At 39.4% G+C, this 25,156-nt stretch overlaps 2 protein-coding genes across 3 annotated transcripts in view; both read right to left on the reverse strand.

Annotated features, from left to right (window-relative positions):
• The window catches only part of brwd1 (bromodomain and WD repeat domain containing 1), a 33,342-nt gene extending 16,257 nt beyond the window's left edge, over nucleotides 1-17,085 (reverse strand). Inside the window, exons 1-21 of one of the 2 annotated variants that reach the window (XM_038285842.1) lie at nucleotides 16,750-17,085; nucleotides 16,586-16,644; nucleotides 16,441-16,470; nucleotides 16,166-16,225; nucleotides 13,230-13,380; nucleotides 12,894-12,992; nucleotides 11,512-11,672; nucleotides 8,729-8,950; nucleotides 6,822-6,922; nucleotides 5,467-5,537; nucleotides 5,260-5,360; nucleotides 5,105-5,145; nucleotides 4,909-5,010; nucleotides 3,745-3,898; nucleotides 3,537-3,671; nucleotides 3,229-3,357; nucleotides 2,948-3,096; nucleotides 1,199-1,275; nucleotides 845-1,057; nucleotides 587-770; nucleotides 243-333 (exon numbers count right to left, since the gene is read on the reverse strand). In XM_038285842.1, the coding sequence (XP_038141770.1) occupies nucleotides 243-333; nucleotides 587-770; nucleotides 845-1,057; nucleotides 1,199-1,275; nucleotides 2,948-3,096; nucleotides 3,229-3,357; nucleotides 3,537-3,671; nucleotides 3,745-3,898; nucleotides 4,909-5,010; nucleotides 5,105-5,145; nucleotides 5,260-5,360; nucleotides 5,467-5,537; nucleotides 6,822-6,922; nucleotides 8,729-8,950; nucleotides 11,512-11,672; nucleotides 12,894-12,992; nucleotides 13,230-13,380; nucleotides 16,166-16,225; nucleotides 16,441-16,470; nucleotides 16,586-16,644; nucleotides 16,750-16,786 (2,367 nt within the window). In that variant the 5' untranslated portion in view covers nucleotides 16,787-17,085. The remainder of the gene's footprint in view (nucleotides 1-242; nucleotides 334-586; nucleotides 771-844; nucleotides 1,058-1,198; nucleotides 1,276-2,947; nucleotides 3,097-3,228; nucleotides 3,358-3,536; nucleotides 3,672-3,744; nucleotides 3,899-4,908; nucleotides 5,011-5,104; nucleotides 5,146-5,259; nucleotides 5,361-5,466; nucleotides 5,538-6,821; nucleotides 6,923-8,728; nucleotides 8,951-11,511; nucleotides 11,673-12,893; nucleotides 12,993-13,229; nucleotides 13,381-16,165; nucleotides 16,226-16,440; nucleotides 16,471-16,585; nucleotides 16,645-16,749) is intronic. The other variant, XM_038285841.1, reaches the window with a different exon arrangement.
• Nucleotides 17,086-20,486: 3,401 nt separating this feature from the next.
• On the reverse strand, nucleotides 20,487-25,076 carry LOC119784005 (non-histone chromosomal protein HMG-14A-like). The gene is made up of 6 exons (XM_038285814.1): nucleotides 24,907-25,076; nucleotides 24,082-24,111; nucleotides 23,546-23,575; nucleotides 23,416-23,454; nucleotides 21,161-21,280; nucleotides 20,487-21,068 (listed from the first exon to the last, which is right to left on the reverse strand). The coding sequence occupies exons 1-6, from the start codon at nucleotides 24,919-24,921 to the stop codon at nucleotides 21,003-21,005; spliced, it is 300 nt and encodes a 99-aa protein (XP_038141742.1). The 5' UTR covers nucleotides 24,922-25,076; the 3' UTR covers nucleotides 20,487-21,002.
• Nucleotides 25,077-25,156: the final 80 nt, after the last annotated feature.

Genomic DNA, 25,156 nt, shown 5'->3' on the forward strand with positions numbered 1-25,156 from the left:
ATTTTTTTCGTAACCTACAACCTGCTCAGACTTGACAGATTTCTTATGCTGGATGTCCTTTCAGACCAAACCAGGATTTGAATCACGTTTCCTCATTATTACAGTTAAAGGACCTAAACCATTTTCCCACCCATTTTTAAGTCTTATTATTTAATCAACTCCTGAAATACATGATAATGTTGGAAGAAATTCCAAACTGGAACCAAAGCAGATGTTTGACCACAGAGGAGCAGGCGCCCTACCCGACAGCTGCCATACAAGATCCTTCTCTTCTTCATGTTGTAGAGGAGCACCTCCTCATCCCCTTTGGCAGTTCGAACATCCTCCTGGTTCCTGAAACAGAAAGTGATATCAGAATCTACTACTAAACACCCTAAATTAATATTTTTCCATAGCCAACCCATGGCTATTTAATGGTACCAATAACATATCTGCATATGCTGAAATCATTCACTCCAAACAGGTAAACAGAAGGTTGATTCTTGAAAATCAGATTCTAATTTAGGATTTTAAAATGGATCTTTGACCCAAGAAGGATGATAAACTCTTGGTACCAAAGCGAGCATCTACTTCAGGCAGAACTGACCTGTAACTACTGTTCACCAGCTCGGGTACCACCACCCTGCGTCTCCAGGCCTGCAGGTCTCTTTCTGTGGCCATCTGACTCCGAGGAGCATTTTGGTGCATCTGTCTGACACCCTCCACTTGTCCACTGCGTCTCAGACCCACATTAGGTGGCGACTGCACGTCGGCTCGATCGTTCACTGACACTAAGAGAGAAAAGTGAACACAGAATTAAGGACACTGTTTGTCATATAGTACAATATAGGAACTTGGTTGATACCTCTGCGTGGAGTACTTGGTGCTGGTGCCAAGACTGGACCTTCAGGTCTGGCATCCGGACCTGGTGCTGCTTCGCTCTCAAGCTGGTTCTGTCGGTCCTGTTGTTCCTGCAGCTGTCTGATAGCCTGGTCTAGAAGGCTGCTACGTCTCACAGAGATCTCCTCGGGCTCCGTAGTCTGCTGGCTGATCACCTGCTCCACCACCTCTCCATCGCCTGCAGAGATGAACAACTACAAGTCAGCAGCCATCATTACTGGATGTTGGTTAATGAGTAATAAAAAAATAAATAAATGAAATGTCCTGGTTATATAATTCCTGTAATCAAATGATTAGATTGTTTAAATGTCAGCCTTACTGGTGGCTACATATCCGAGCTGAGGAACCAGGTGCTCTGCAGCGATGTTCTCCCTCCCCGGGACCAGACGCTGGTATCTGGAAATAAAAGCGATTTCAGGTTTTGTAGGGAAATAATATCAACAAAACAGGTGATATCACCTGAAGCTCTTTAGCTTCAATGGAACTCAGAATGACTGGATGTTAAATTTGAAGGATTGCCAGCAAATTGTGGGATCCAAAACCATATTGTCTAGAGATTGTAACTGAACATTTTTCAGCAAGCCAACCTCCATTTAGCCACTCAATAGTCGTTCCAGAGAACAAGCATTTTGATCAACCCAGCAGGTGGAAAACAGTCGGTTTGTGGACAGTCATGGCTTAGCTAAAGAAGCTCATTGGGAACCCACAGCTGCTCATAAGTCAGGAAAGGCCGTAAATCGAAATGTTACAAGTGGCTAGCGTGGAATATCGCAGAGGATATTGTTTAGAGGCCTAAAGCGATGCCTGCTCTGGTCAGGGGAAAGTGGAAGAGGTGAAAATGAATCCATGGGTCACCAACAAGGCTGTATTGGTGAATTCAGATGAAGGAAGAACCAGTTCTCCAGGATAAAGCTCACAGAAGCCCACTTGGCAATTGTAAATGCTCATCTGTACAAAGTCTTCTGTTTTTGTCAGATTAAATAAATGTCTACTATATTTCATTTAATAAATAAGGATCCCTCGACCCCAAGGACATCAGTCTCCACTGTTAAACCAGGCTGTGGGAAACTAATGCTACCTGGAGTTTTTTTTTTTTTCATTCATCCCATGGACCTGAATTACAGTAAAAAGCAAACCCCTGATCGTGATTTTCAAAACCGAAACAATTTAAACTATTTTAATAGAAATGCCAACAGGATTTTGGAAAAAGCACCAATTTAACAATCACATCTTCTCCAAATGATTTTTGTTTTTAATATTTGCCATCAACACCTTTGTTTATAAATGTTCAAGATCAGCCTGTTTTTCAGAGTAGTCCTGTTTCTCTGACTATGACTGGCTGGGTGTGCTCTTTATCCTCTGACATGGGAGCTGGATCGGAGATGTCTGCCTGGCTGTGTGTTTCCTGGACGGGGCCGCCTGTAGAGCTTGTTGACAGTTGCCTTTTGTATCTCTGCTTCTGTCTCCTTGAACCCCAGTCAGCCTCGGCAGATGGCCGCTCACACTGAGCCTGGTCCTGGTCAAGGTTTCTTCCTTTTAAAATTGAGTTTTTCCTCTCCACTGTCGCTACAAGCATGCTTAGTGTGAGGGATTGCCTTCGAGTCAATAAGTCAATCGAATCAACTGGTTTTCCTTAGATAGAAAACTTTGAATGAATCTGACTGTATGATCTGGTTGAACATTTATGAAAATCTTTTTTAATGCAGAGAGGCCAACTTTGAATGAAGAGAAAAACGTGAAAATGTAAATCATAATATGCTCAAATATAAATAATATTTTACCCAAATCATATTCAGTGTGACAAAAATCATAATAGTTGGCAACTCCGTTTTATGTCGAATTACTTACACAAAGGGAAAGGTCACCCTTTTTTCAGTTATAATCAAGTAATAAATGTTTAGATTATTAGGGTTTAAAAAAAATGTGCATGTTGGCTTTTAAATAGAAAGTAAGAAAAAAAAGGACAAAAATATTAATTCCAAATCTAGAACTTGTATTATTAATGTTCAGAGAATTAACATTTTAAATAAAAATCAGTCTTAAGACTTAAAACGGAAGCCTTTTTTACCGGGGTGGATGGGGGTTTCCATCTACATCTACTAAGAAGGGAGGGGGCATCAGATGGGGCGCCTGCTGCGTCTGCTCATCCAACACAAAGCCATTGGAATCTCGAATCAGCGGCCGGTAATCTGTGTGGAAGAACACCTGGTCCGGAAGCTGTGGAAACCAAGAAAAGCGTTAGTCGACAGGCTTCAGATACAATTTTTCTTTATTTCCACTTCTCTGTACTAAAATGTCTATAAAAAGGTTGGTTTTCATTACTAAGATAAATAATTAAAACAGTCTTGCCTTTTCATAGGGTTTGGAGCTGCCGAAGCCAAAGATGAGCAGATGGCCGTGCGAGTCTGTGCAGGCGAACCGCTGACCATCAGGAGTGAATTTGCAGTCAAATACAGCTCCGTGACCCTGACCCTCAATCTGGAATGAGTAACACAAAGCGAGGAGACCAATGAACAATGGTTGGTTGTAAACAGTTGGAAGCACTGCATTCATTTGTCACCATTAAATTCACTGGAAGCAGCTGAATTGTGCTGCATTACTGGCAAGTTCCCCGATCTGTAAGAATCCTACCCAGATGGTGCAGAAAGTGTGCGTACCATGTTAAAGTAATGCTTGGTGTTTGTTCCTCGCTGCAGATCCCAGATGAAGACGTTCCCATCATGGCCGGCAGACAGGATGATCCTGGGATCAAAAGGGTGCGGTTCAAGGACAAACACCTCAGCCTCATGGCCCTAAAAACATCAGCGAAGGTGTTAATACTTTCTTGAATGCTAACGGGAACAGAGTGCATTACTGGAGCCTTACTTTAAGGATATGTAGCAGCTGTCCTGTGTAGGAGTTCCACACTTTGAGGAGATGGTTGTCAACAGCCGTGACGACTGTATTGTCATGGCGATCCCACGCAACCATGGTAACTTTTGGTTTGAAGTAGCTATCCTCTTCGTTTGCATGTTCAGCACTAACCCAAGAAAGGAAAGAATGGGAAGTTAGAACCAGAGCAGTAGCAGGCTTCCCAGTTCAACTTACCAAAACAAAACGATTTCCAGCCTGCATCTGATGGTACTATCTAAACAAGAGGAAGGTTTAACCAAACAAACTGTTGCAGTAGGCAGGCTGGAAACCGTTTTTATTTAACTGTATGCAAACAATGGATCCACCGACAGTTGGCTTTGCCTTGATCGGCTCTGATCTGGCTCACAAAAAGAAAAGAAAATGAAAAAAAAAAATAGATCTGGTGGTTGAACTAGCACAATTTCACCCGACAGAGGCACAAAAGAATACGCACCTTTGATGCGTATTTAAAGTTTGGTGAAATCCCAAGTTTAGGAGCAGAATACATGAGTTGATGCAAGAAAAGTGACATTTGTGCAATTTATTTAAAACGACTGCTTTCATAAACAAACCAGCAGGCTTGATTCCCCATCTTATGGGTTTCAGTATTTGCTGATAAAAAACTGATAACTTGCAATTTGATTAAAGAAACCCAGATATGATAATAGTCAAGAAAAAAAAGCCTGATTGGAGATTTTCTAATGAATTATACAAACCAAGTAAATGTAAATCAGGAATTTACATTACACTTGGGTGTTTACACTGGAGAGGGTGGAAAGCCAGTAAAGAGTTAAATATAAAACAGGAATAATCAAAGATTTAAAAAATGGTATAAGGTTTGCTTTTTTTTTTTGTTTGCTTTTTTTTTGGGAGGGGGGGTTCCCCCATCACAGTATAATCAATCAATATAACATTGAATGTTCTTCAGTCTTTCCCAGTAAGTGATATAAAATCTTCATCACTTAGAAAAACCTGTTTTTTCCCCAACAGATGTCAGAACCATCTAACCAAACACACCTGGACAGATTAAGCTTATTCAGTGTAACATACTCCAATTACACAATCGGCAATCAAAAAGGCAAAAAGCCAAATAACCGTTTTGAACCCATGCCAGCTGACAACCAAATCGACCCTTACCCTGGAAGAGTTGCAGACATGCTGAGTAAGATGCACCTCCATCGCTGCCGCTGGTGGAGCTTCCAGATCCGAGCCGTTCCATCCCGACTTCCACTTACAAACCTGAGGCAGAAGGCAGCTTCCTTTGTACATGGCTACATTTAACGCAGTAATGACTTCCCACAAATAAATATAATGCTGCAGTAAATCCACACACCTTTCACCTGAGTGGCAAAACTGGATGCTATCCACTTTATCCTAAAAAAAAAACAACATATAGTGGTTACAAGTCAAAATCCTAAATCTTTGTCAGGTTTATATTACAAAGAGCTTTACTAGAAGCTGTATGCTAGAAAACTGAAGCTAACTAACCGTGTGCTCATGCAGCTCTGAGATCTTCTCTGGACTCCCGCTTCCAAGGTAGTATATTCTAATGACATCGTCTGTACTTCCTGTTGCTAAGAACATCCCGCCTGAAAAGATCATATAGTGATCAGTTGAAAGCGTTCAAACCCAAATGTGTAAAACCATAAGCTTAGCATCCAAAACCAAACCTGTCAGCAAAGAACAGGAAATTACCTGGACTGAAAGAGGAGCAGATAGTCTGGACGCCTGGCCTTGGCCGCTCTGTAAATTTGTGAGGTCGATCGCTTTGGAAAAGAGCAGACAAAAATAATGGATCATTCAGGGAAAAAGTTGGATAAAGATCGCATTTGTCAACCGTATAACCTTATCAATTCCACTAATCCATCAATTCCCTGGTATCCAATCCAACTTTATTTATATAGTACCTTAAAGAAACCAACAGTACCAAATGGAGAAATACAAAAAGCATTGAAAGCACTACAATTAATACAAGCAATACAAAAAAATCATTAAAATTGGAACCCTGGACATCTTGTATAGAGCTTAAGTAGTGTTTGATCTGTCCTGTATAGATTTCTTATTCTAGAACCTTTCAATCCAGCCATGATATGATGCACAACTGAACGCACTTCTGGGAGTCCGCTTTTGATTTATACATTACAATTCATCAGATTTGTGAACCTATAATGATCCTGTCTGCTATCATCACTAGAGAAAGCATAAGAATCAACCCACACTAACATCATGTAGAGTTTGGGACCTTCTAAATCAGGGGTCACCAAGTAAAAATCAGCAGGGTCCAAATATAGAAAATCATCAACCAGTAAAGATTCGGACACATTTTTTAAATTTTTCCATTTTAAAATCTAAAGTGTTTTTTGAAGTACAGAACATCTTTCAGTTTGGTATATGGACAATTTCCTGAATCACATGTTTTATAAAACCCCTGAACTGACTGTTATTTTTTATGGCTTAATGAGAGCAGTGGGCTTTAGGCTGCCCTGCAAGGCTTTAAACCGTGGTTTGCAATACGGGAGGAACAGCAGAGGCTGTAGGCTTTGCTTTGCGCAGGACGTCTGAAGCGCAGGATGTGGGATTTTGGGGTCAGACACTGTCGTCGGACAACATGCGGTAATTTATAAATGTTTTAAATTAGGTTGGGTCCAGATTTGTCAGCAGGTGGGTCCGGATCTGGACCGTGGTCCGCTAATCCATTTTTTTTGTTTTACCTTTGTTTTAACAAAGTTTTCCCGACAAAAAAGCTGGAGCCAGGAGGCAGCAAAAGTTACACAACTACAATGAGAGCAAAAACTCAAATGCTGACAGAAATTAAGGAAAACAATCCGAACTCTAGCTGTCTCAGAGCAAGTCCAGTTAAATTTCCAGTCTTTCTGCAACACGTTCCACATGGACAGAGCCAAGCAAACAAAAACACTCTTTCATATTTCCCTTTGGAGAACAAATAGGCATCTGGATGCAACGAATAAAAATTAAACCTTCCTGGGGTTAAATCATTTTTTAGAATCTATAATAAACATCTGAATTTCGCTAAAACAAACGGAGCTCACCTGAAGTTAATGTTGTCGACGTCCCACTGCCAGAAACAGACTGTGGCGTCCGTTCCAGTGGACAGCATGTAACGCTTGGAGCCCTTGGCAAAAGGTGAAAACTAAAAAACAAAGGAGACGAAGAATAGTTAACAAGGGGTTAAAAACTAACCTTGACCCTTGAAAGATTTTTAAAGAGACTGAAGTATGGGGTGTGATAAGAACACGGCAGCTAGCTTAGCCATTGGGAAGTAAGAACATTGAGCAAAGGGACACTAGTCATTAAGCCCCCTCTCCTCAAAACCCGAAGTTGAGCAAGGCTTTAAAGAGCCCACAGGGCCGAAACTTTATCAGCTAGAGCCACTTGTTTCAAGGCACTGACTCAGCGATCCTCGACAGCGGAGCTGCAGAGATGGCAGAGGGCAGGATGGCTTGGTAGAGGTTTAGTAAAGAAGTGTCTGAGTTTTATTTTATACCTGAATGGGGATATGATGAAAAAAGCCTGTTTACTATTTGAACAGGTGGAAAATTCAACTACAATAGCCACTTATTCGATATTGGATAGGGGGGGGTTAAATAAATAAAAAAAAGTGGCAACAATCTCACTCAGCCACCTCCTAAAAACATTTACAGAGCTCAAAAGCACACCAACAAAAAGGCTTCTTTCACTTGTGTAGCATGTGAAGTACTTATGTACTTATTTCAGATCATAGTGGAAGTGAAAGCTGGGGGGACAAAACAAAACTGGTTCTCAAGTTACCTGCTTTAGAACCAGTTTATAATACATGAAGATACATTTAAATCTAGATTAAGTTTACCTGGGCTGTTGAGTAACATGTGGTGAGGATTTTTGGACAAAGATCACAGATAAATGTTGTAATCTTTTACAATGAAACAAGGAAGAAAATCCTTTGTACTGTGACCTTGAGTGGCCAGAAAGGTGCCTTTAAAATGTATTATTAACAGTGTCTTTTCTTTAGCAGAACGACCTTCTACTCTTTCGCCCTCTAATAAGGGTGTATACATCCCCTGACCCAGTGGGGGGAAAGAAAAGAAAAAAAAAAGAAACTAATTGTTTAGGCAGGTTAACTGCAGCAGTGCTGCAGGAGAACATTCAGTGCTGCTAATAGATGCACAGTGAGCGAAAAATTCTTTAGCAAATGACCAACTGAACAGAATTCATAAATAAACTGTCAACTTGGTGAAACTGCAACCATTGACCCCTCTGCCTTAGAACACAAGTCAGGCCAATGAGTGAAGGTTTGGCTGATTTTTAAGCATTTGGGAACAGCATCGAAAGAAGGAAAGCTTGCAACCAGAGAGCCCAGCGTGCACTGATCAGGCTCCACATCTCTGACAAAGATGGAAAAAAACGGTGACTCAAAATATTTGATATGAATAACAGAAATGTGTGTTGGGAGTCTTTTATATACGTTGATATAGTGATTAATTATGCTGAATTTTTCTGAACTAAATTTGTATCGAAAAAGTACAAACATACAAAAGAATAGATAAAAGAAATAGATACTAAAATCTATCAGTGTTAGGCCCTTGGATGTCATTAGGAAGAAAGTGATTTCAAAGACTCCAAAAACCAATCCCCACTGACCCAACTTACTCTGAATTATCATGGGGTGTTCTGTACTTATAAAAAGGTTCTGACCCATTTCGCCTTGTTCTTCACCAGCTTTAAAGACTAACCCCATTCTCTGCTGAGGCACCACTACGTCCATTAGGCGAACTTGTAGAGTTTCCACCCAAAGAGGCAATACTAGGAAATACTTCTCTAGCTTTCAAAAACTTCAACTTCATATTATAAAAGTTTAGACAAACATAACCCCCCCCCCCCTTTTTTTTAATCCTTACAACAGGAGAAAGTCCTACATTGATGAATAGGAGTTGTGTTTAACTGGAACAGATTTCTTTACCTGAAGGGAGGTAATGGATCCGCTGTGTCCCTGTAGCACAGCAACAGGGGCGCAGGTTCGAAGGCACCACACACGGATGGTCTTGTCACAGCTTCCTGCAGCAATTAGTGTGTTTTCATAATTGACCGCCAAGTCTGTGATTTCTGCAGAGTGTCCTCTCAACGTCGAGTGAAGCCTTCCATCAAATGAAGACCAAATCTTCACCAAACAATCATCTGAACCCTTAAAAAAAGAAGTTATCTTTGTTTTAGGACACACTGTAGGGTGGATCAGATAGAAACAGATTACAGCAGCACATCACAACATATCTACAAGAGATGTCCTGAGGAAATGGTCAATATCTGAGACAGCTGTTAACGTGGAACTGCCTGGGTTTATATTTGTTAGATTGTTAGGTTGGGGGCGTAATGAAGTATGGACTGCTGGGCCCCTGACTGGACCAGACCTCAGCAGAGAGCCATGAGCAGACCGGACATCCCCAGTCTCCCCGAAGTTCCAGGAGTATCCTTGATATAGTTTTTCACTGATGCCGGCGGGTCGGATAAATTATCCCAGATTTTAGACTATGCGAGGTGGTGTTTTTGTAAGGCGAGCGACAGCATGAAGGCAATACAATAATTTGTGCACGATATGCAGATTAGAACTACTGCAATTTTGCAGGCACAACAAGAGAGAGCGGGGTGTGGGGAGGAGGATGCTTGTGAAACCTGTGCAGCATATCTGCCCAAAGCAATGCTCTGTTTAACGAGCGTTCCAGACGACTGGTTGTCAGATTGGATTAGTCAGAAAAATAAGCCAATAAGTTTCGGTTTACTCTCTTACAGTCACCTAGTTACCACTCAAACCTGTGCATCTTGTCAAATAGGTTAAAGGAATAGTACACCCAAAACATGATTAGCCTTCATTTTCTACTCACCCCAATGCTGAACAACACCCTGGAGTACTTTTTTGATATCTCAAATGCATCTGGAGATCTGGGAGGCTTCTTGCTGTCTGCTGACATTCAAATAATGGAGGTCTATGGTGACCGAGACAGAAAGGTCCATAAAAGTCCACAAACAACGTGTCAATATTCCTCCATACTGCTCGTCCAATGTATTCCAAGTGTCCTGAGTGGGTAGCATCCAGAATTTACTCGAAACGAAGTCATTTAGAATGTTTTTAGAGCATAAACAGTAGTGTATAGGATTTCCTGAAAGCGCGCACATGCACGCTCACGACGCTACGGAAGCCGGCAGACCAAGCCACATGAAAGTGCGCATTCAGCGTCTGCTCTGCCAATAATGCAAGCGTAGAAGAAGAAATGTGCTGTTTACCTGTGAAAAGAAAGAAACAACGAAAGAAAAATGTCTGAGGACTTCAGTGTTGAGGAAGAGCATGAGTTCTTTGCCGAGCTGAATGCGCTGGTTTGGTCTGCCGGCTTCCGTAGCGTCGTGAGCGTGCATGTGCGCGCTTTCAGGAAATCCTATACACTACTGTTTATGCTCTAAAAACATTCTAAATGACTTCGTTTCGAGTAAATTCTGGATGCTACCCACTCAGGACACTTGCAATACATTGGAAGAGCAGTATGGAGGAATATTGACACGTTTTTTGTGGACTTTTATGGACCTTTCTGTCTCGGTCACCATAGACCTCCATTATTTGAATGTCAGCAGACAGCAAGAAGCCTCCCAGATCTCCAGATGCATTTGAGATATCAAAAAAGTACTCTAGAGTGTTGTTCAGCATGGGGGTGAGTAGAAAATGAAGGCTAATCATGTTTTGGGTGTAGTATTCCTTTAAATCCTCCAGTAAAAAAACAAAAATATAAGACTCATTTTACAGCAGAATATACTAAAGTATGTCCACGTCTAGTGAAGGTGAAGAATGATTAAGCTTGTATGTATGGGGCACAGTACGGGTCGGTTGTCTGCGGCGGTAGGGGGGCACTGTACTCGACCAAAATCCTGGACGAATCTTGAAATTCCTCCCAGACATTTTTATAGGTATGAAATGTAGGACACATCCGGGAAAAAGGAGGACATCGGGTCACCCTACCATATCAACAATTTGATGTTTCAGTGAGTGAGTGCTTGTTGCTATGATGCATCTTTGCTCAGCAGCTTTGCTTGTTGTAAACCAACCAATCAGTGCACAGCTCATCTAAATATTTATGAGCATACCATTAAAGATAGAAACCCTGTCTAGGGCTTTTAACCAGGCTTGCTTTGGGGCTCACAGAACAGCAAATTGCCATTTTCAGCCCAACCAATCTTACACATCCTATTCAGAGACCTTAAGGACCAGCACCAAATACCCTATAGAATCATTCTATCACCCCTTTAACAGTTGACTCCTGTTATAATAGACTAAAAGCTTTCCGTTTGTGTTTAGCTACATAGAGAACAGCCAAAACAAAATAAATGTTATTATGTTTAAAGTAAAACACATTCAAACCTATTAGGATATTTAAATAGAAAGAATTAAATCATCAATAAGTTGTATCAAAACAGAGAATAAACCTCAGTAAACTGCTGAAGATATGGAGTCAGATACAATCAGGAACTCCAGCTGGGACAACAAATTGGCAAAAAAGGCAGAAGCATCTCCCAAGTTTTCTGGCATATCAGTAGCAGTTATATTCACTGCATTATGAGGTTGGGACTCTTAAAGTCAAATGACCATTCCCTCTTGACTGAGACAGAAAAACATACTCCTGATTGGGACATCCCTCTTAAATGATAAATTCTGGCCCCATTATACGTTTCCAGTGTGACATGTGCCGAGCGGTGCCATCTTACTGTAAAGATCCTGAGACCGGTGCGATCAAATGCGATACAGTACACTGCAGACAGATGCCCCAAGATTCGCCTATGCAGACGCATGTGCTCATAGGTGCTGACAGGACTGATGGAGCTGAAGCACTGCACTCCGGTCAGCTCCCTCCCTCGATGTACCTTCACTGGTAAAGATAAAAAAACATGCCAGAATGCAGAGATTAGAAAAAACACACAAAAACACACTTAAGAAAAGAGCTGAAACATATTTTAATACAAAGAAGGTTGGTCACTCTTTTGGAAAGTCTTCACAAAAAGAAGTTGAGAAAAGTCCTGCCAGTTCGGCATTTAATATATCTAGTTTGCATCTGCTGCTGTGGGAAACTACTGAACAGATTTCATGGACAGCAGGTCTTCTTAATGCAAGAGAACATTGTAGTAAAACAGCAAACATCAGTGGCTTTACACCTGAAAGTAATATATTGTACCTACAAGCTCCAACAAAATAAACAAGATTCTGTGTATATCCACACAAATATAGCATTCTCAAACTAAGAGGCTTCTGTTAGGATATTTTGCCCCAGTTTCCATGTGTTTAACCAAACCAGTCTGTCCAATAAATGTACAATTTTCATTCATAACCACCCATGTTCCCTAGGAACTGTCATTTTACTTCATAATCAAACTTTTTAATTAAAAAGGCTTTTAATAATGCTGAAACATTCACTTAAGAGGCAACCAAATGTAGGTTGTTTACAGGTAAGTTGATGGTGCAGAGAGTACACTCAACCTGTTTATTGGTAACTTCATAGCTATAGAAACCAGCCCAAATACCCTAGAGACAAATATGTGCATTGCTTTTCACACACAGGTGAGATTTCAGAGGAAGCACTGCTAGAAACAGGTTGGACAAGAATCGATGTGACCCTGCATCATAAAAGGTCCCTCAATAAACAATGAAACAGGAAAACTGTAACATCAGTAGTTCCACAAGGATGTTCAAAACCATTTTGATGTCAAACTAGGACCAACACCACTCCTCAGCCAGAAAATTACTAATGAGGCTTCTGATGCAAAACTGAAAAAAAGAAAATGTAATGTAAATCCCTTTACTGTCCCACAATGGGGAATTTCGTTCTCTGCATTTTGACCCATCGCCTTGTGAGCAGTTGGCTGACATTCTGTGGCACCTTGGGAGAAATCAGGGGCCAAGTGTTTTGCTCAGGAACCCAGAGGGGAGGCTGTGGGGATCGCACCAGGTAATTGTAACCTTCTTAAAACACCAGCACACTGCTCTAACCACAAGGGCAGCAAAAACTTCCACAAATAAAAGCAATCATTAAGAATTACAAAAAAAGTAAATAAATATTCAAGCATATAAAAAAAAAAATAATACAGGGACCTACCCTGGTGTAGAGGTTGCTTCTGGTTCAAAGGCCTCTCTGGTGGTCTGCCCCGATGAAGGGCTGCATATGACGAAGCTTTGAGCTGCACACTGTCGCAATCTGAAAACCAGAAACACAGAAATCATAAAGTGCTTCTAACTGCCATATAAATGAGCCCAACAGACGTGTCGGTCCAGAAAAAAAACAAAGATGGAAGAAAAAAAACAAAACAAAACGTCTGAACCACCTTTTCATTTGAATAAATGTTTCATGCAAACCAATTGAGCTCCTCGTGCAAACTAAGGTAACAAAAGCCCAGCTCATATTTCTGACTATAAAAATACTTAAAGACTGTACCTTTTGCAGTTCGAAGCATGGACTGTTTTCCAGACCCCAGGAGGGAGTGCACACCCGGGACACATGATGGCACCTCTTTGTCCAAGATTGGTCCAATTTGCTTACATATCTGTAGCAAATGGTCTGGTGCAACATGTCTGTTGGCAGCAACCTGTCAGGGCAACAAAGCCAGGGCTGTGATTTGAAAATCAAGAGATTTGGTCCACTTTAAATCAAAAAAACAAAACGCCATGAAATGTGTAGTATGCTACATGTAAGAGTCCGGCTCTGGCCAGGTCCATCTCGTAATGCAATGAGACGTTTTACCTTCCAGACATAATTTTGTTCACATTTAAAAATTCATGTTTTTACAATGAAATTTGTGCTAAAGGTTGCGATACAGTATGAATTCCTGTAACTGTCTGTTACATGGTTGTATAGAGTTGCTACCAACAAGTTATGTAACAGTATAACCATTTATTGATTAATATCCATAAATAAATAAAGACTAATAAATGCCACCAGAATATGAACAAGTCTGACTTAAATTGTATCCATTTTTGACATCTGCCCTTCTCACTTCTCCAATGGTTGTCCAACAATTCCATTTAAAGAGCTTTCTAGACAATGTTTTGATAGGATTCACTTAACTAAGTCTACGTTCACACTGCAGCCTGAAGTGACCCAAATCTGATTTTTTGGCCCATATGCGACCTGTGTCTGATCTTTTCATGGCAGTCTGAACAACACAGATCCGATTTGTTCCAATACGACCCAGGCTACTTGGTTATTTGGTCCTGAATCCGTTACAAAACTGATCTTTTCAAATGTGACCTGCGTTTGAACGACCAGGTCGCATTCATCCGACCTGAAAGCCATTAATACCCGACAAATGTCACTATTCTGGGTCTTGCTATGAAGAAGGGGGTAAGAAAAACAACAACCATGGCGGACGATGATGCGGAGAGCAGTATTTATGTTTAACCATCTTGAAAAGATTGTGTTTTTCTGGTTAAGGCACTACCATCCATGTTTACTCCCGTAAACACAGAGCACGCTGGCCTGTGATGTCATTGCGTCCTCTACTGCGCATGCGGGACACATGCGTTGTATGACTGCAGTTCACACAGGAGATCACATACAAGTCGCATATATTTGAAAATGTGAACGGCAACGCAAAAAAAAAAAAAAAAGAAAATGGAATTGAGCATCAAGGCCTGCAGTGTGAATGCAGCCTAAATCTTCTTCCCAAAAACATATTCAACAAGCAAATCTGAGAATCTGCTGATTGACACACAGAATCACACAAATGGGTGCATCTAACACTGTGTGCATGTTAGATAGGAAGGTTGTTACAAACCAGTGGGTTTTTATTGTTCTTGAAGCTTGGACTGATAAATTGGTTGCCACATATTATTCTTCCTGTTAGATTATTTATTTATGCGCCTGTAGCTCTTTGATACACTGAATAAGGACATTTGCTGAATTGTTTGTAAAGGACACTGACATTTTATTAAACATATTCATCCAAATGCAACTCTTAAAGGTACGGTATTAATAATGATACAGATTTGATAGTGATATATGAAACTGGCATTGAAGAGTGACAGCAGTCAAAGACGAGGTGCTATAAGAGCTTTCCTAAAATGAAATACAAATAAGATGAACGTATTCATTTATAATATATACATATATGTGTGTGTTTTTTCCTCTATATATTATGCAATAAAATTCAGATTTCTGTTTTTGATTTTAAGTTGGAAGACAAATGAATACACAGATTCAAAATGATACAGAAGGAATGTTATGGGTCTAACTGATTTACAGTTTATGTTTATTTTTTGCGCTGCATAGATTTTGTTGTGCGCTGAGAGCAGTGTGGAACTGAGCGAGCGCGTAACTTAGAGCCAACATTGCTGCCCCTTTTTCTGAGCTGTAACTATTTCAGTTAGCAATAGCTGTATTTAGCTCAAATGGCTTTAACAACCTAAAGTTATGGGGACACTTGTTTGCGAGTTAGAACAGTTAAATCTGTGCCTCAGAACTCGAGCTCTATTTATTTCTATAGTACCAATTGATAACAAATGCACCTTTGCAGGCAAAACATTCCATCCAGTACAAGTCTAAAATAGACAGCTCAAAATAAGTTCAAATACCCTCTTAGTAATATTATAATGGAGAAAATTCAGTTTATATGCCAAAAGGTTAAAGGACTTGGGTGATTTTTTTCAAGTAAGTTCTTTTAAAGAGTCTCTCAAGCACTTCCTCCATGTTAGGCATAAAGCCAGCATCAATCAATTTAATACTTTGATGATCTCAAAAGGAAATCAAATAAGTGAGATAATTCCATTTTTCATAATGTTGAAAAGCAATGCTGTCTGTAAGTCTTCATGTTAAGATTCTTGTTAGTGTTGATCTAAAAAAAAACATTTTCTGTGTTGTAAATAAAATAAATTAATTCAAAATTTCTAACGTTTAGTATGCTCCCAGCGTTTATTTAAATTCAGTAACATTTTCATGTGTTTCTCACCCCCTTACTCTTTAAGGCGGGGTTTGTATGCAAATTGTCTATTTCAAAGGACCAATCACAGCGCACCTCACAAGCAAAATAACGCAGAGACAAAGAAACTTGGCTTCTGATTGGCCGAGAGAGCTTTCTCAGCAAACAGACAAACCGAACAACCCACCCTAAACTGCAATACGACAGCTGGTGGCAAAATAAATAAATAAATTCCATCCGAATGTGTTTTTAAAAACTTGACGATAAAAGGTCTATTTATTTGAAGGGGTTTATTATTTATAGTTGATAAAAAGTTAAAGATCTATATCAGTGATCCAGAAGGAAACAGAACAAAGACCGTAAACAAGAACAGCGCGTGCAGCTAACTCCGACTCCCCCCCCACAAGACAATAACAAGCATCGGCAATGAACTTAAGACCATTAAATCACATCTTACCACATCTTCGTATGTTCTGGGATGTTCGTTTCCCAGCCAGTCCAATCTCCCGGGTAGGAGCTGTGGAAAAAAAATTATAATAAAATATCGTTAAAGCGGGCTAACTGTAAAGATTGAAGCAGGTACACGTCCACTACAAAAGTGGGTGATGTCAAATGAGTAGGAGGAACGGGGTATTAAAAAGTCCAGAGAGTTCAGCAAGTTTAAAAGCAGTCAGCCTACAGCGAGGCAGCTAGTTAGCCGTTACCTAGCGAGGAGATAACCAGAATACAGACCTGATATTCCTCAAGCTCACTCGCTAGGACCTGGGGGGGAATTAAAATGCAGTTCAGATCAGGATGCCTATTAGCTATTATCCAAATAGCTCATCAACTATGTCGTGATCCAACAAAGTGTGCCAGTCAAAGCGTGCCAGCTCACCTCAGCCGCTCTCCGACACGGACCCGTTGTTAGAAAACGAGAAATCAAGTAATATAGCTCTAAAAAAGGAACAGTGAGTACATTAGTGGCCAGGAAATCACTCTGAGAACCAATTAGCACTAGTGATGCTGATGTAAATCAGGCTATTTACTTGTGCGGCTTACCCGACTCAAGGAGCGAAATGTTCCGACTTTTGGCCATGGAAAAGGCCGTTATTTGGAGAGGTTGAACAATCTTCAGACCAACTTTATGGCTAAAGAAATTTCTGATATATTTATTTAATTTCGGTTACACGTCGCTGACCCCCCTCCACGGTTGCTCCCGCTTTCTGTTCAGCCTGTTTGCAGTCGCCATTGGAAGGATGAGGCCTTGGCTGTACAACTTACTTCCGCCACGGCGGAGTAACACAGGAAAGGGGGGGCAGGGAGGGAGGAGCACTCCGGCAACAAAAGACACCGCCGCACGTTAGCTTGGGAGCTGTAGCCACAATAGTAGTGCACCGATGTACAAATATGAAACTGTATTCGACTGTGCATCTATATGTATCTAACTAACAACGCACATTTTTTTTTTATTTCTACATAATCAGAAAGCTGTGTGTGCTGCGCCCTCCGCCGGTCTAGTTGCAAGGTCGTTAGTTCTGTATGTGACGTCATCGGTAATGGATGCCATCTCATTTGATCTAAATCTGTCAACTTTCTACGTTTACTGGTTAAAGTTAACCTGCAAGACTCGATTTAAATAATTGTAACTTTATTTATTTTATTTCAAATTTAATTAATAAATAATTGTTGAAAGCTATTTTTTTTTTCAATCACAGACCCAAATGTAATATTTTTATAAATGTTTTTGGTGAATTACAAGCTCATACATTTCAGGAAGTCAGTTCAAATATTATATCATTTTTATATTAAATTATAACTGGTCCCAGTGATAAGAGGACTGTAAAGTGAACTCTCCAAAATTGACTAATTGTAACCTCTAGCCCAGGGGTCACCAACCTTTTTAGGCTGAGGGCCACTTCAAGGGTACTGAGTCTTGGAAGGGGCTACAAATACTGACCCATATGATGCGAAGGTGAGCGCACCCCTAAACTTCATACATTATAAGCATCTTTTTTTTCTCCCCAGCTTTTATTGTCATTACACTGTCACAAGTACAGAGCAATGAAATGAACTCTGCATTTAACCCATCACCTTGGGGTGCAGGGGGCTGCCATTGTGCGCTGCCTGGGGAGCAGTGTGGGGTAAAGTGCCTTGCTCAGGAACCCAGGGTGGAGCCTATGGGGATTGAACCGAGTACCTACAACCTTCTTCTCAGAGCACAACCGCACTGCTCTAACAACTAGGCCAACACTCCCCTCTCTCTAATTTTTTTTAGACATTGTCATTTTGAACAGAAATAAAATAAAATTTCAAACTGCCAACTGGCGAGTTGTTCTATTTTCAGAAGACTCTGAGGGGCCCCCATGTTGTCCTTGAGGGCCCCTTGACCCTGCAGGCATTATGCTGGTAACCCCTGCTCTAGGCCCTTTCATGAGGTAAACAGTAAGAACTATAATTTGTAGAGAAGCAGCTACAAACTATTTTATCAATTCTGTTCAGCCTTTTAACTTGTAACTCACCTCACTATATGAAGGAAACACACTCTGATCATGCTAGTGAAGTCTGAAACGACAGCCTTCTGAAAACAGCTAGAATAAATGCAAATTATACAAATATAGTGAAGAAGGAGATGGCCTGAAGCCTCTTATCTACGTGTATGACCGGTAAGTCCTGCACTATGCTGAAGGAACTACGATAGGAAGCGAATATGCTCCTTTACCTCCTTCCTTAACGCCAGCACTATTCGGACAGCACTTGTCATGGTGAAGCCAGAGCATCCTCAAACAGGACATGGGATGTAACAATCAGAAAGTTTATAATAAGCCATTTTAATCCAAGAAAGGATGAGCACTTTTTACATTTTTGTCCTATTGGTCAAAAGTTATATTTTTAGGGTAAGATTAGATTTGTTCAATTTAGAAATGAACATTTCAGAGTCTGGATGAAGGCTGAAGAGTTACAGGATCCATCTTGCCTGAATTTGTACTTATTTCTAGACCATTTTTTCATTGTCAACCATATACCGGTTGATGTTCTACCCTATTAAAGAAACCTTGTTCCACAATTCCAGATGATTACTTCCTATTAATTAATTCATTTTCTTAGTTTTATAAACTAATGGTCACAGTGTCAAATTTAACTTTACCTCATCTAGAAAAACTATTTATTTTGGTTTGTGGCAAATTACAGGTTACAAAGAAATTGTCTGGATCAAACAAATTATTTTGATTGTTTTTTAGGTTTTTGTCAATAATACCAACTGGCCATAATAAAAATTAGCTTAAATGCAAACAAAACTAAGGGGTCTAATTTTAAATTGTAAGGAGTGGAAAGTATAGATAACAGCAAAAAAAAAAATAAAATAAAAAAAAAGTAAAGATTAGAAGTAAAGAGTTAATCTAAAAAAGAATTACTCAAGTAAAGCACAGATAGCCAAAAATTCTACTTAAGGTAACAAAGTATTTGTACTTTCTTACTTAACACCTCTGCTGGTATCACAATAAGTTTAATTGGCCAAACTAATAATTTTCCCTAACCAGTTTTTTTTATATAAAATTACTGAAACAAAGTAAAATAATAATAAAAAAAAAGTTGTTTTTGCATAACACTGGATTCATATGAAGAGTAATTTGCTGTGAATTGTACTATATAGATAAAATTAACTGATTTTTCCTGCAAACTGTCCAAAAGTAGAATTGTTTCCCCAGTTTTAGCTGGGTTTAGGTACTAAATGCCCAAAAGCCAATGCAAGCGCATCTTAAAATAAAAAAAATTAAGTAAATTAAGAGTTAGATCAGTGTAGTTCATTTCAGGTCAGTGTAATTCTAATTTCATCCCATAGGATTATTTTAATTTTCAGTTTTCATCCAGCTCAATCAACTATTAGTCCAGTTTACTTAATAACCAGTGCTTAATTGTAAACAAAACTTCAGATTTGCAGTAAGTTTTTTTTTAGTAAATAAAAGCATCCCAATAAAATATTTTTAAAGGGACAGTGTAACAAATCTGCCATTTTTATTAGCCAATATATAGTATCGCTTTCATTAATACATATTCTGTGAAAGTCTAATCACATGATATAAAAAAAAAGCTTAGATGTAGTGGTTCAGAAGGCTGGTGCACACAATGGGAGATGCCATCTTGTGATGGTATTTTTTAGTAGAAAAGCCAACTTGTCAGCCTTGTTTTTTCTGTTTTGGGAAATGATTTCTTGGTTGTCAAGAGTTAAAACCAAAACAAAAAAAAAACTGTAGATAATCCCATCTTCATCTTTCTGTTACGATGGAGGAACATCCATACTTTATGTCAAGACCAGAGCTAGAACCAATTATTTTACTAATCGATTAGTCTGTCAATTATTTGTTCAGTAAATCTGATAGCCACAGGTTCCTTCTTTCAAGGAGAGGAGTACCATATATATTTTAATACAGGTTTATAATAGGATTTTATGTATTTTTTTTTATTCCTTACTAACTTCCAAGCTAATTTTTTTTTATTCGAGAGAAGGAAAAAAATTCCTAAGAATCAATGCTTAGAATAAAAGATTTGGTAATATAGTTCTTGTTTTTATCAGTTATTATAAGTTCCACTTTTGGACAATCAGTAATTTTGACTGAGAGGGAAAGTCGTGGCAAGAAAACTCCCAAAGGGGTACACAAGACAAAAAAGGTAAATTAACCATTTCAAGTGCAAAAACAAGAAATGTTTTAGATGCTAGCTAGAGAAAGTTTGATTAGTGTTGACTGAAATTTTCTTGATCAAATTTCATACCACACAAAATGATTAGAGATAGATTCTTTACAGAAAAACTTTTAATAGGCATTTTATACCATGTTTAACCATAAAGGTATCTGAAAGAGAAAATCCCCACATCCCAACAGGATAAACTACCAAATATGTATCAACATTCTGCACTACTGCTTTTCAAAAGTACCAGAGGAAAAAACAAACAAACATGCTTGTCATGAACGAAAACATACACACAGAAGTGAAAGCTGAGCACCAAAGTTCAGATGAAGTAATGATTTAACTTCCAGGTCATTTTCCCACCTGCAGCATTATTTAGAATCCAGAAGAGCAACAATGATAGGGTCCCCCTAAAACAAACTCTTGTGCTCCCGAAACATGCATGATGCCTTAAAAACCAAATCCACGACGACAAAAAACCGATCCCTTCACAAAAGCTCTGGAAAGTATTTTAAAAATGCAACCGCATCCTTAAAAACAATGCAGTCTTAAGAAAATAGTGATAAAAAATATTCTCTGCATTTTACAACATAACAGACAGGAAACTGAACATGGAACCGACTCCTCTACTCCGATGCTTTCTCCTCCTCTTCAGGCTTGTCTTCATCCGTCTGATCCTCTGCTGCAGGAGCCTGTAGATTAATTAACATGTTAAGGAGTTTGTTCCTTATACATCAGGAAAAAAGGAGCAGAGTGAACCTTTTAGGTCCCAGTGGTAACATACCTCCTCAGCTTTGGCCTCTCCATTTTCTGCAGGAGTTTCTTTCTCTGCCTGGGCTTCTTCTTTCTTCTCCTCTGCCTTGGCCTTTGTTTCCTCCTTCACTTTTTTGGTCTTCGGAGGGGCCTGCAATGATCATCAATGCAAATCATTATGATATTGAAACATTATAAATGAGACATTCTTCAATCAAACAGCTTTAGTGAAGGTTGCCATTAGGTTACTGGGACCGCTACTTCCACTGGGACAATCAAAAGGGACCAACATATTGAACAACTTCCAGCAAGTTGTAGACACACTAAAGAGCTTTGATAAGACCCACTAGAAGTGAGCGATGCATTTAGGGCCTAACATTGTTGTGTTACAGGAACAAGGGAATTTGATATTTTTTAAATTGCAGAACAAAATGTTATTATCCACATCCTGGTCTAACTTTTCTGTGGAGAGTTCAGTGCAGAAAGCTTCGACTTTGACAGTGGTGGAATTCTTTCTACATCTCTATCTACGGAGCCCCTAAAGGGACATGGAGGGAAAAAATAAACTTTTGAGAGATCTCGCAAAAGTATTGCAGGATCTCGCAAAAGTTATTTTCTCCCCTCCATGTCCCTTTAGGGGCTCCGTATCTATTATATATACAGTGAGGAAAATAAGTATTTGAACATCCTGCTACTTTGCAAATTCTCCCACTTGAAAATCATGGAGTGGTCTGAAATGGTCATGATGGGTGCATGTCTACTATGAGAAGAAAAAGAAGAAAAAAAGCCCCAGAAAGATATGATTTTTTTCTTTATGCCGCTAATGACCTCAAACAAGTGCATCTGATTTAGGATAATAAATGGAGCGAAGGTGGATATTTTAAAGGCAGACTAACAGGTCAAAGAATAATGTTAACCTGAATTTATACCATATCCACATCGCTCCACTGCGGTGCGCGAATCCTACAATAAAAGCCTGTCATTAAACAGAAGTCAGACTAACATGACTTAATCGCACGATTTTTAAAACTGGTTAACGTACATTTTGTTGTTTGACACCCTGAAAGTTGCACTGTTCCCATACTTAGAGTGAGTTTAGAGAAGCTATTTTGTAGCTGATTTTGGTGTATTTAATACTCAATTGTTATGTACAAATTCCCAAAATAACTAAATAGAACTAATGTTTGATATTCCTAATATTAAATTTGATAATGCATGAATTCACATAAAGTTTACCAAAAAAACAACAACAACAGACTTAACGACACTGATCGTTAGGCAAAAAACAGGACAGAGCAGAATTGTGCGCATGCGTAGGCAGCGAAAATGCTCTGTGATTATAACGGCAGTATATTCCTGGCACAGCTTGCAGTTTAACGAGTGTAATTTTGGGATAACTACAAAAAAATTTATTCGTAAAAATTCCTGAAAAACCTTTAAGCATGAGCTGACTTCTCCATTTCAGCTGAAAGCAGCATGATGCCGCCGCCACATCATTCACTAGTTTAATTAATGTTGAGATATACAGGTCCCCTTGCACAAAAAGCCCTTTGGACACAGACATGAATGTTTTAATTGTGGTTTAATCTAATAAGAGCAATTTCTTCCATATCCTGGATGCATACTAGCAACACAGATCATCCACTTCCGATGCTCTCTGAAGGCAGTCGAGCAACATAATTCAACAGGTTTGAAGCTAATGTATTCTTACAACCACTAAAAAGTGCTCTATGTTTACTTTAAATATATGATGTCTGATTGAGATTAGTTTTACTAGACTTTGTTCAAAGGGGACTCTTTAAAATTGTGTAAATACAACTGAGATGCAGGTCCAGCAGATTCCATAAGTTTCTTCCATTAGACTGCTGAATGTTGTGTAAAATTGCTTTTATTGTATTTTATATATAAAGAAAACAAATAACTGAAAATTACACTCATGTTTATATTATTATTTTTATGTATTTTTTTACTGTTTTCAAAGCCGCACTAAAAAAAAAAAAAACCCGTGTAGAGTCGTTATTAATGAAATTTCTTTGTGTATACACTTGTGTACACAAAATGACAAAATTAATCTTTAGATTTGCATCATTAAAAACATTTTCCACTACTTAGCTAGTTAGTTTTAACATATTGTGTCAAATCCACATGAAACATAAAAAAGTGCAAGGCCTATGGAAGTAAAAACTATTGTTAATGAAAGTACATTATTGAGAGAGCAGTGTGGGTTTTTGGAGGGTCTCTGTGGCATTTTAATCATGACCAGCATTGGGAAGTTGTGCGTCGTACCTTAGTCTTCTCTGGTTTTGGCTTTTCCTGCGTCTCTTTCTGCAACAAACAGGAAATTTAACATGAGACAAAAATGCACTGTACAGCATACAGAGTGAATTTCATTCCCCAACCAGTTTGTGAATCTCACCTCTGACAACCTTTGAGACTTCCGTCTTGGCTAAAAGAAAACAGAGATTCAGAGTTAATTAAATCACTGATGAGTCGGGAGGGGGGGGGTCAGAAGGTTCTTTAGAAGCCCGCAAGCATGTATCATACCCACAAATGAAACATTAGGTATTAACCATGACTTACACTTGTAGTAGAGGTTAAAGATTTACCGTATACACAATCATGCAGACAATTTTCAGTGGCATGGTAAAACATATTTTTTTTTCATCCTTTAAACTCAATAAATCAGTCAGTAGGGGAGCTTTTAAATGCTTTGCCCCTCAGGCTGTTCTTTTTGTGCATTTTTTACTGGCCTGCAAGGACAGTCATTTCACCCTTTGCAGTCCAATTCATAAAAACATCCGAATAACAGCAAAAGAAATCCTTACCACCACGTACATTCAAATGCATGATTTGAACCCTTTAATTGAATTCCAAAAAGTAAGAAAAACAATAGAAATTCCCTTGCCAGCACTTCTGCAGCACTGTTTGCTGTTGCTTTTATAAAACACTCACCTCTGCAGCTGCATCTGCATCAGATGTTGCCTGTGAAAGTCAGAGAGAGAGGGGGAAGAAAAATTAACAAGCATCGAACAACAACCATTCAAGAGTGGGCCAAAGTGGGTGTGTGTGATGGAAAGGGGGATGGGCACCTCTGCCTCCCTCCCTCCCTCTGTATGATCAAGAACTTATGCAATCTGTAGGATATGTGAAAAAAGACGGTTTGGGTGCAACATTAAGCGAACCCTGCCGACCTAAAGATTTATTTTAGGTAGATTAAAAACCATTTTCGCCACTGTATTGTTTCCTCTTGAGTCGGCCAGATGTGTCGCTGTTGTTTTTTGGGCCACATTGGCTGCCATGATTATCCTAAAGCTGAGCGTCTCAGGAGCGAAAAGCACCATTTTACCAGCGAGCTCCGTCAAAGGTTAAAATCCCAACAATGCAGACTTGTTAAAAAAAGAAAAAGAGCGGCCATTGTTGGGATTATTTAACGCGAACAAGATAAAGACGAAGCTAAAAATGCCGACGGTTACACGACCCAGGAATTCCTGGAAGCCCTGAACCTGTAGGCTTCCAGCGCCTTTGTTTAACGCAAACATTGTTTGAGTTTGCAAAATAGTTTAGAAACCTGTTAATGCTTGCATTGCTGTAAGGGTATTTATATATAAAACTTATTAGCTGTAGAAAAACAGGGGGGAAAGGCGCCACTTCCACGTGTGAACACGACAACCCAGACTGAGCACATCTAACGTGGACTGCAACCAAAACTACCACACAATTAACATTATATTTAAAATGTTTACGGTTAAATAAAGTATAATTATTATTTAAGCTTACCTTTTTTCTTCCCATCGTTTTTTTTTTTTTCAGAGACAGTAGCCAGAATATTTTAATCTGGATTATGTGGGTCAGACGAACAGCTCGGACCTAAACCTCCAAGAAAGTGTGTTAGCGGTAATTTAAGGTCCAACCGGTACCAGAACAGGCTCGAACCGGATTGGTTCCCTCGCTCCTTCTGTATTTTATTCCTCGTCCTACCAACCCGGCAGGAAGAGCGAATCTCCGCCCAGTGTTCCCACTGATTGGC

Source organism: Cyprinodon tularosa, unplaced genomic scaffold (genome assembly GCF_016077235.1).
Source record: "Cyprinodon tularosa strain WSP-4 unplaced genomic scaffold, ASM1607723v1 ctg215, whole genome shotgun sequence".
NCBI lineage: Eukaryota > Metazoa > Chordata > Actinopteri > Cyprinodontiformes > Cyprinodontidae > Cyprinodon > Cyprinodon tularosa.

What these genes read in the sequence shown, in the direction of transcription:
- LOC119784005 (XM_038285814.1), bottom strand. An exon ending in ATGCAGATGCAGCTGCAGAG is followed by an intron (nt 23,576 to 24,081) that starts GTGAGTGTTTTA and finishes GTTTTCTTTTAG; the next exon opens with CCAAGACGGAAGTCTCAAAG. An exon ending in AGTCTCAAAGGTTGTCAGAG is followed by an intron (nt 23,455 to 23,545) that starts GTGAGATTCACA and finishes TGTTTGTTGCAG; the next exon opens with AAAGAGACGCAGGAAAAGCC.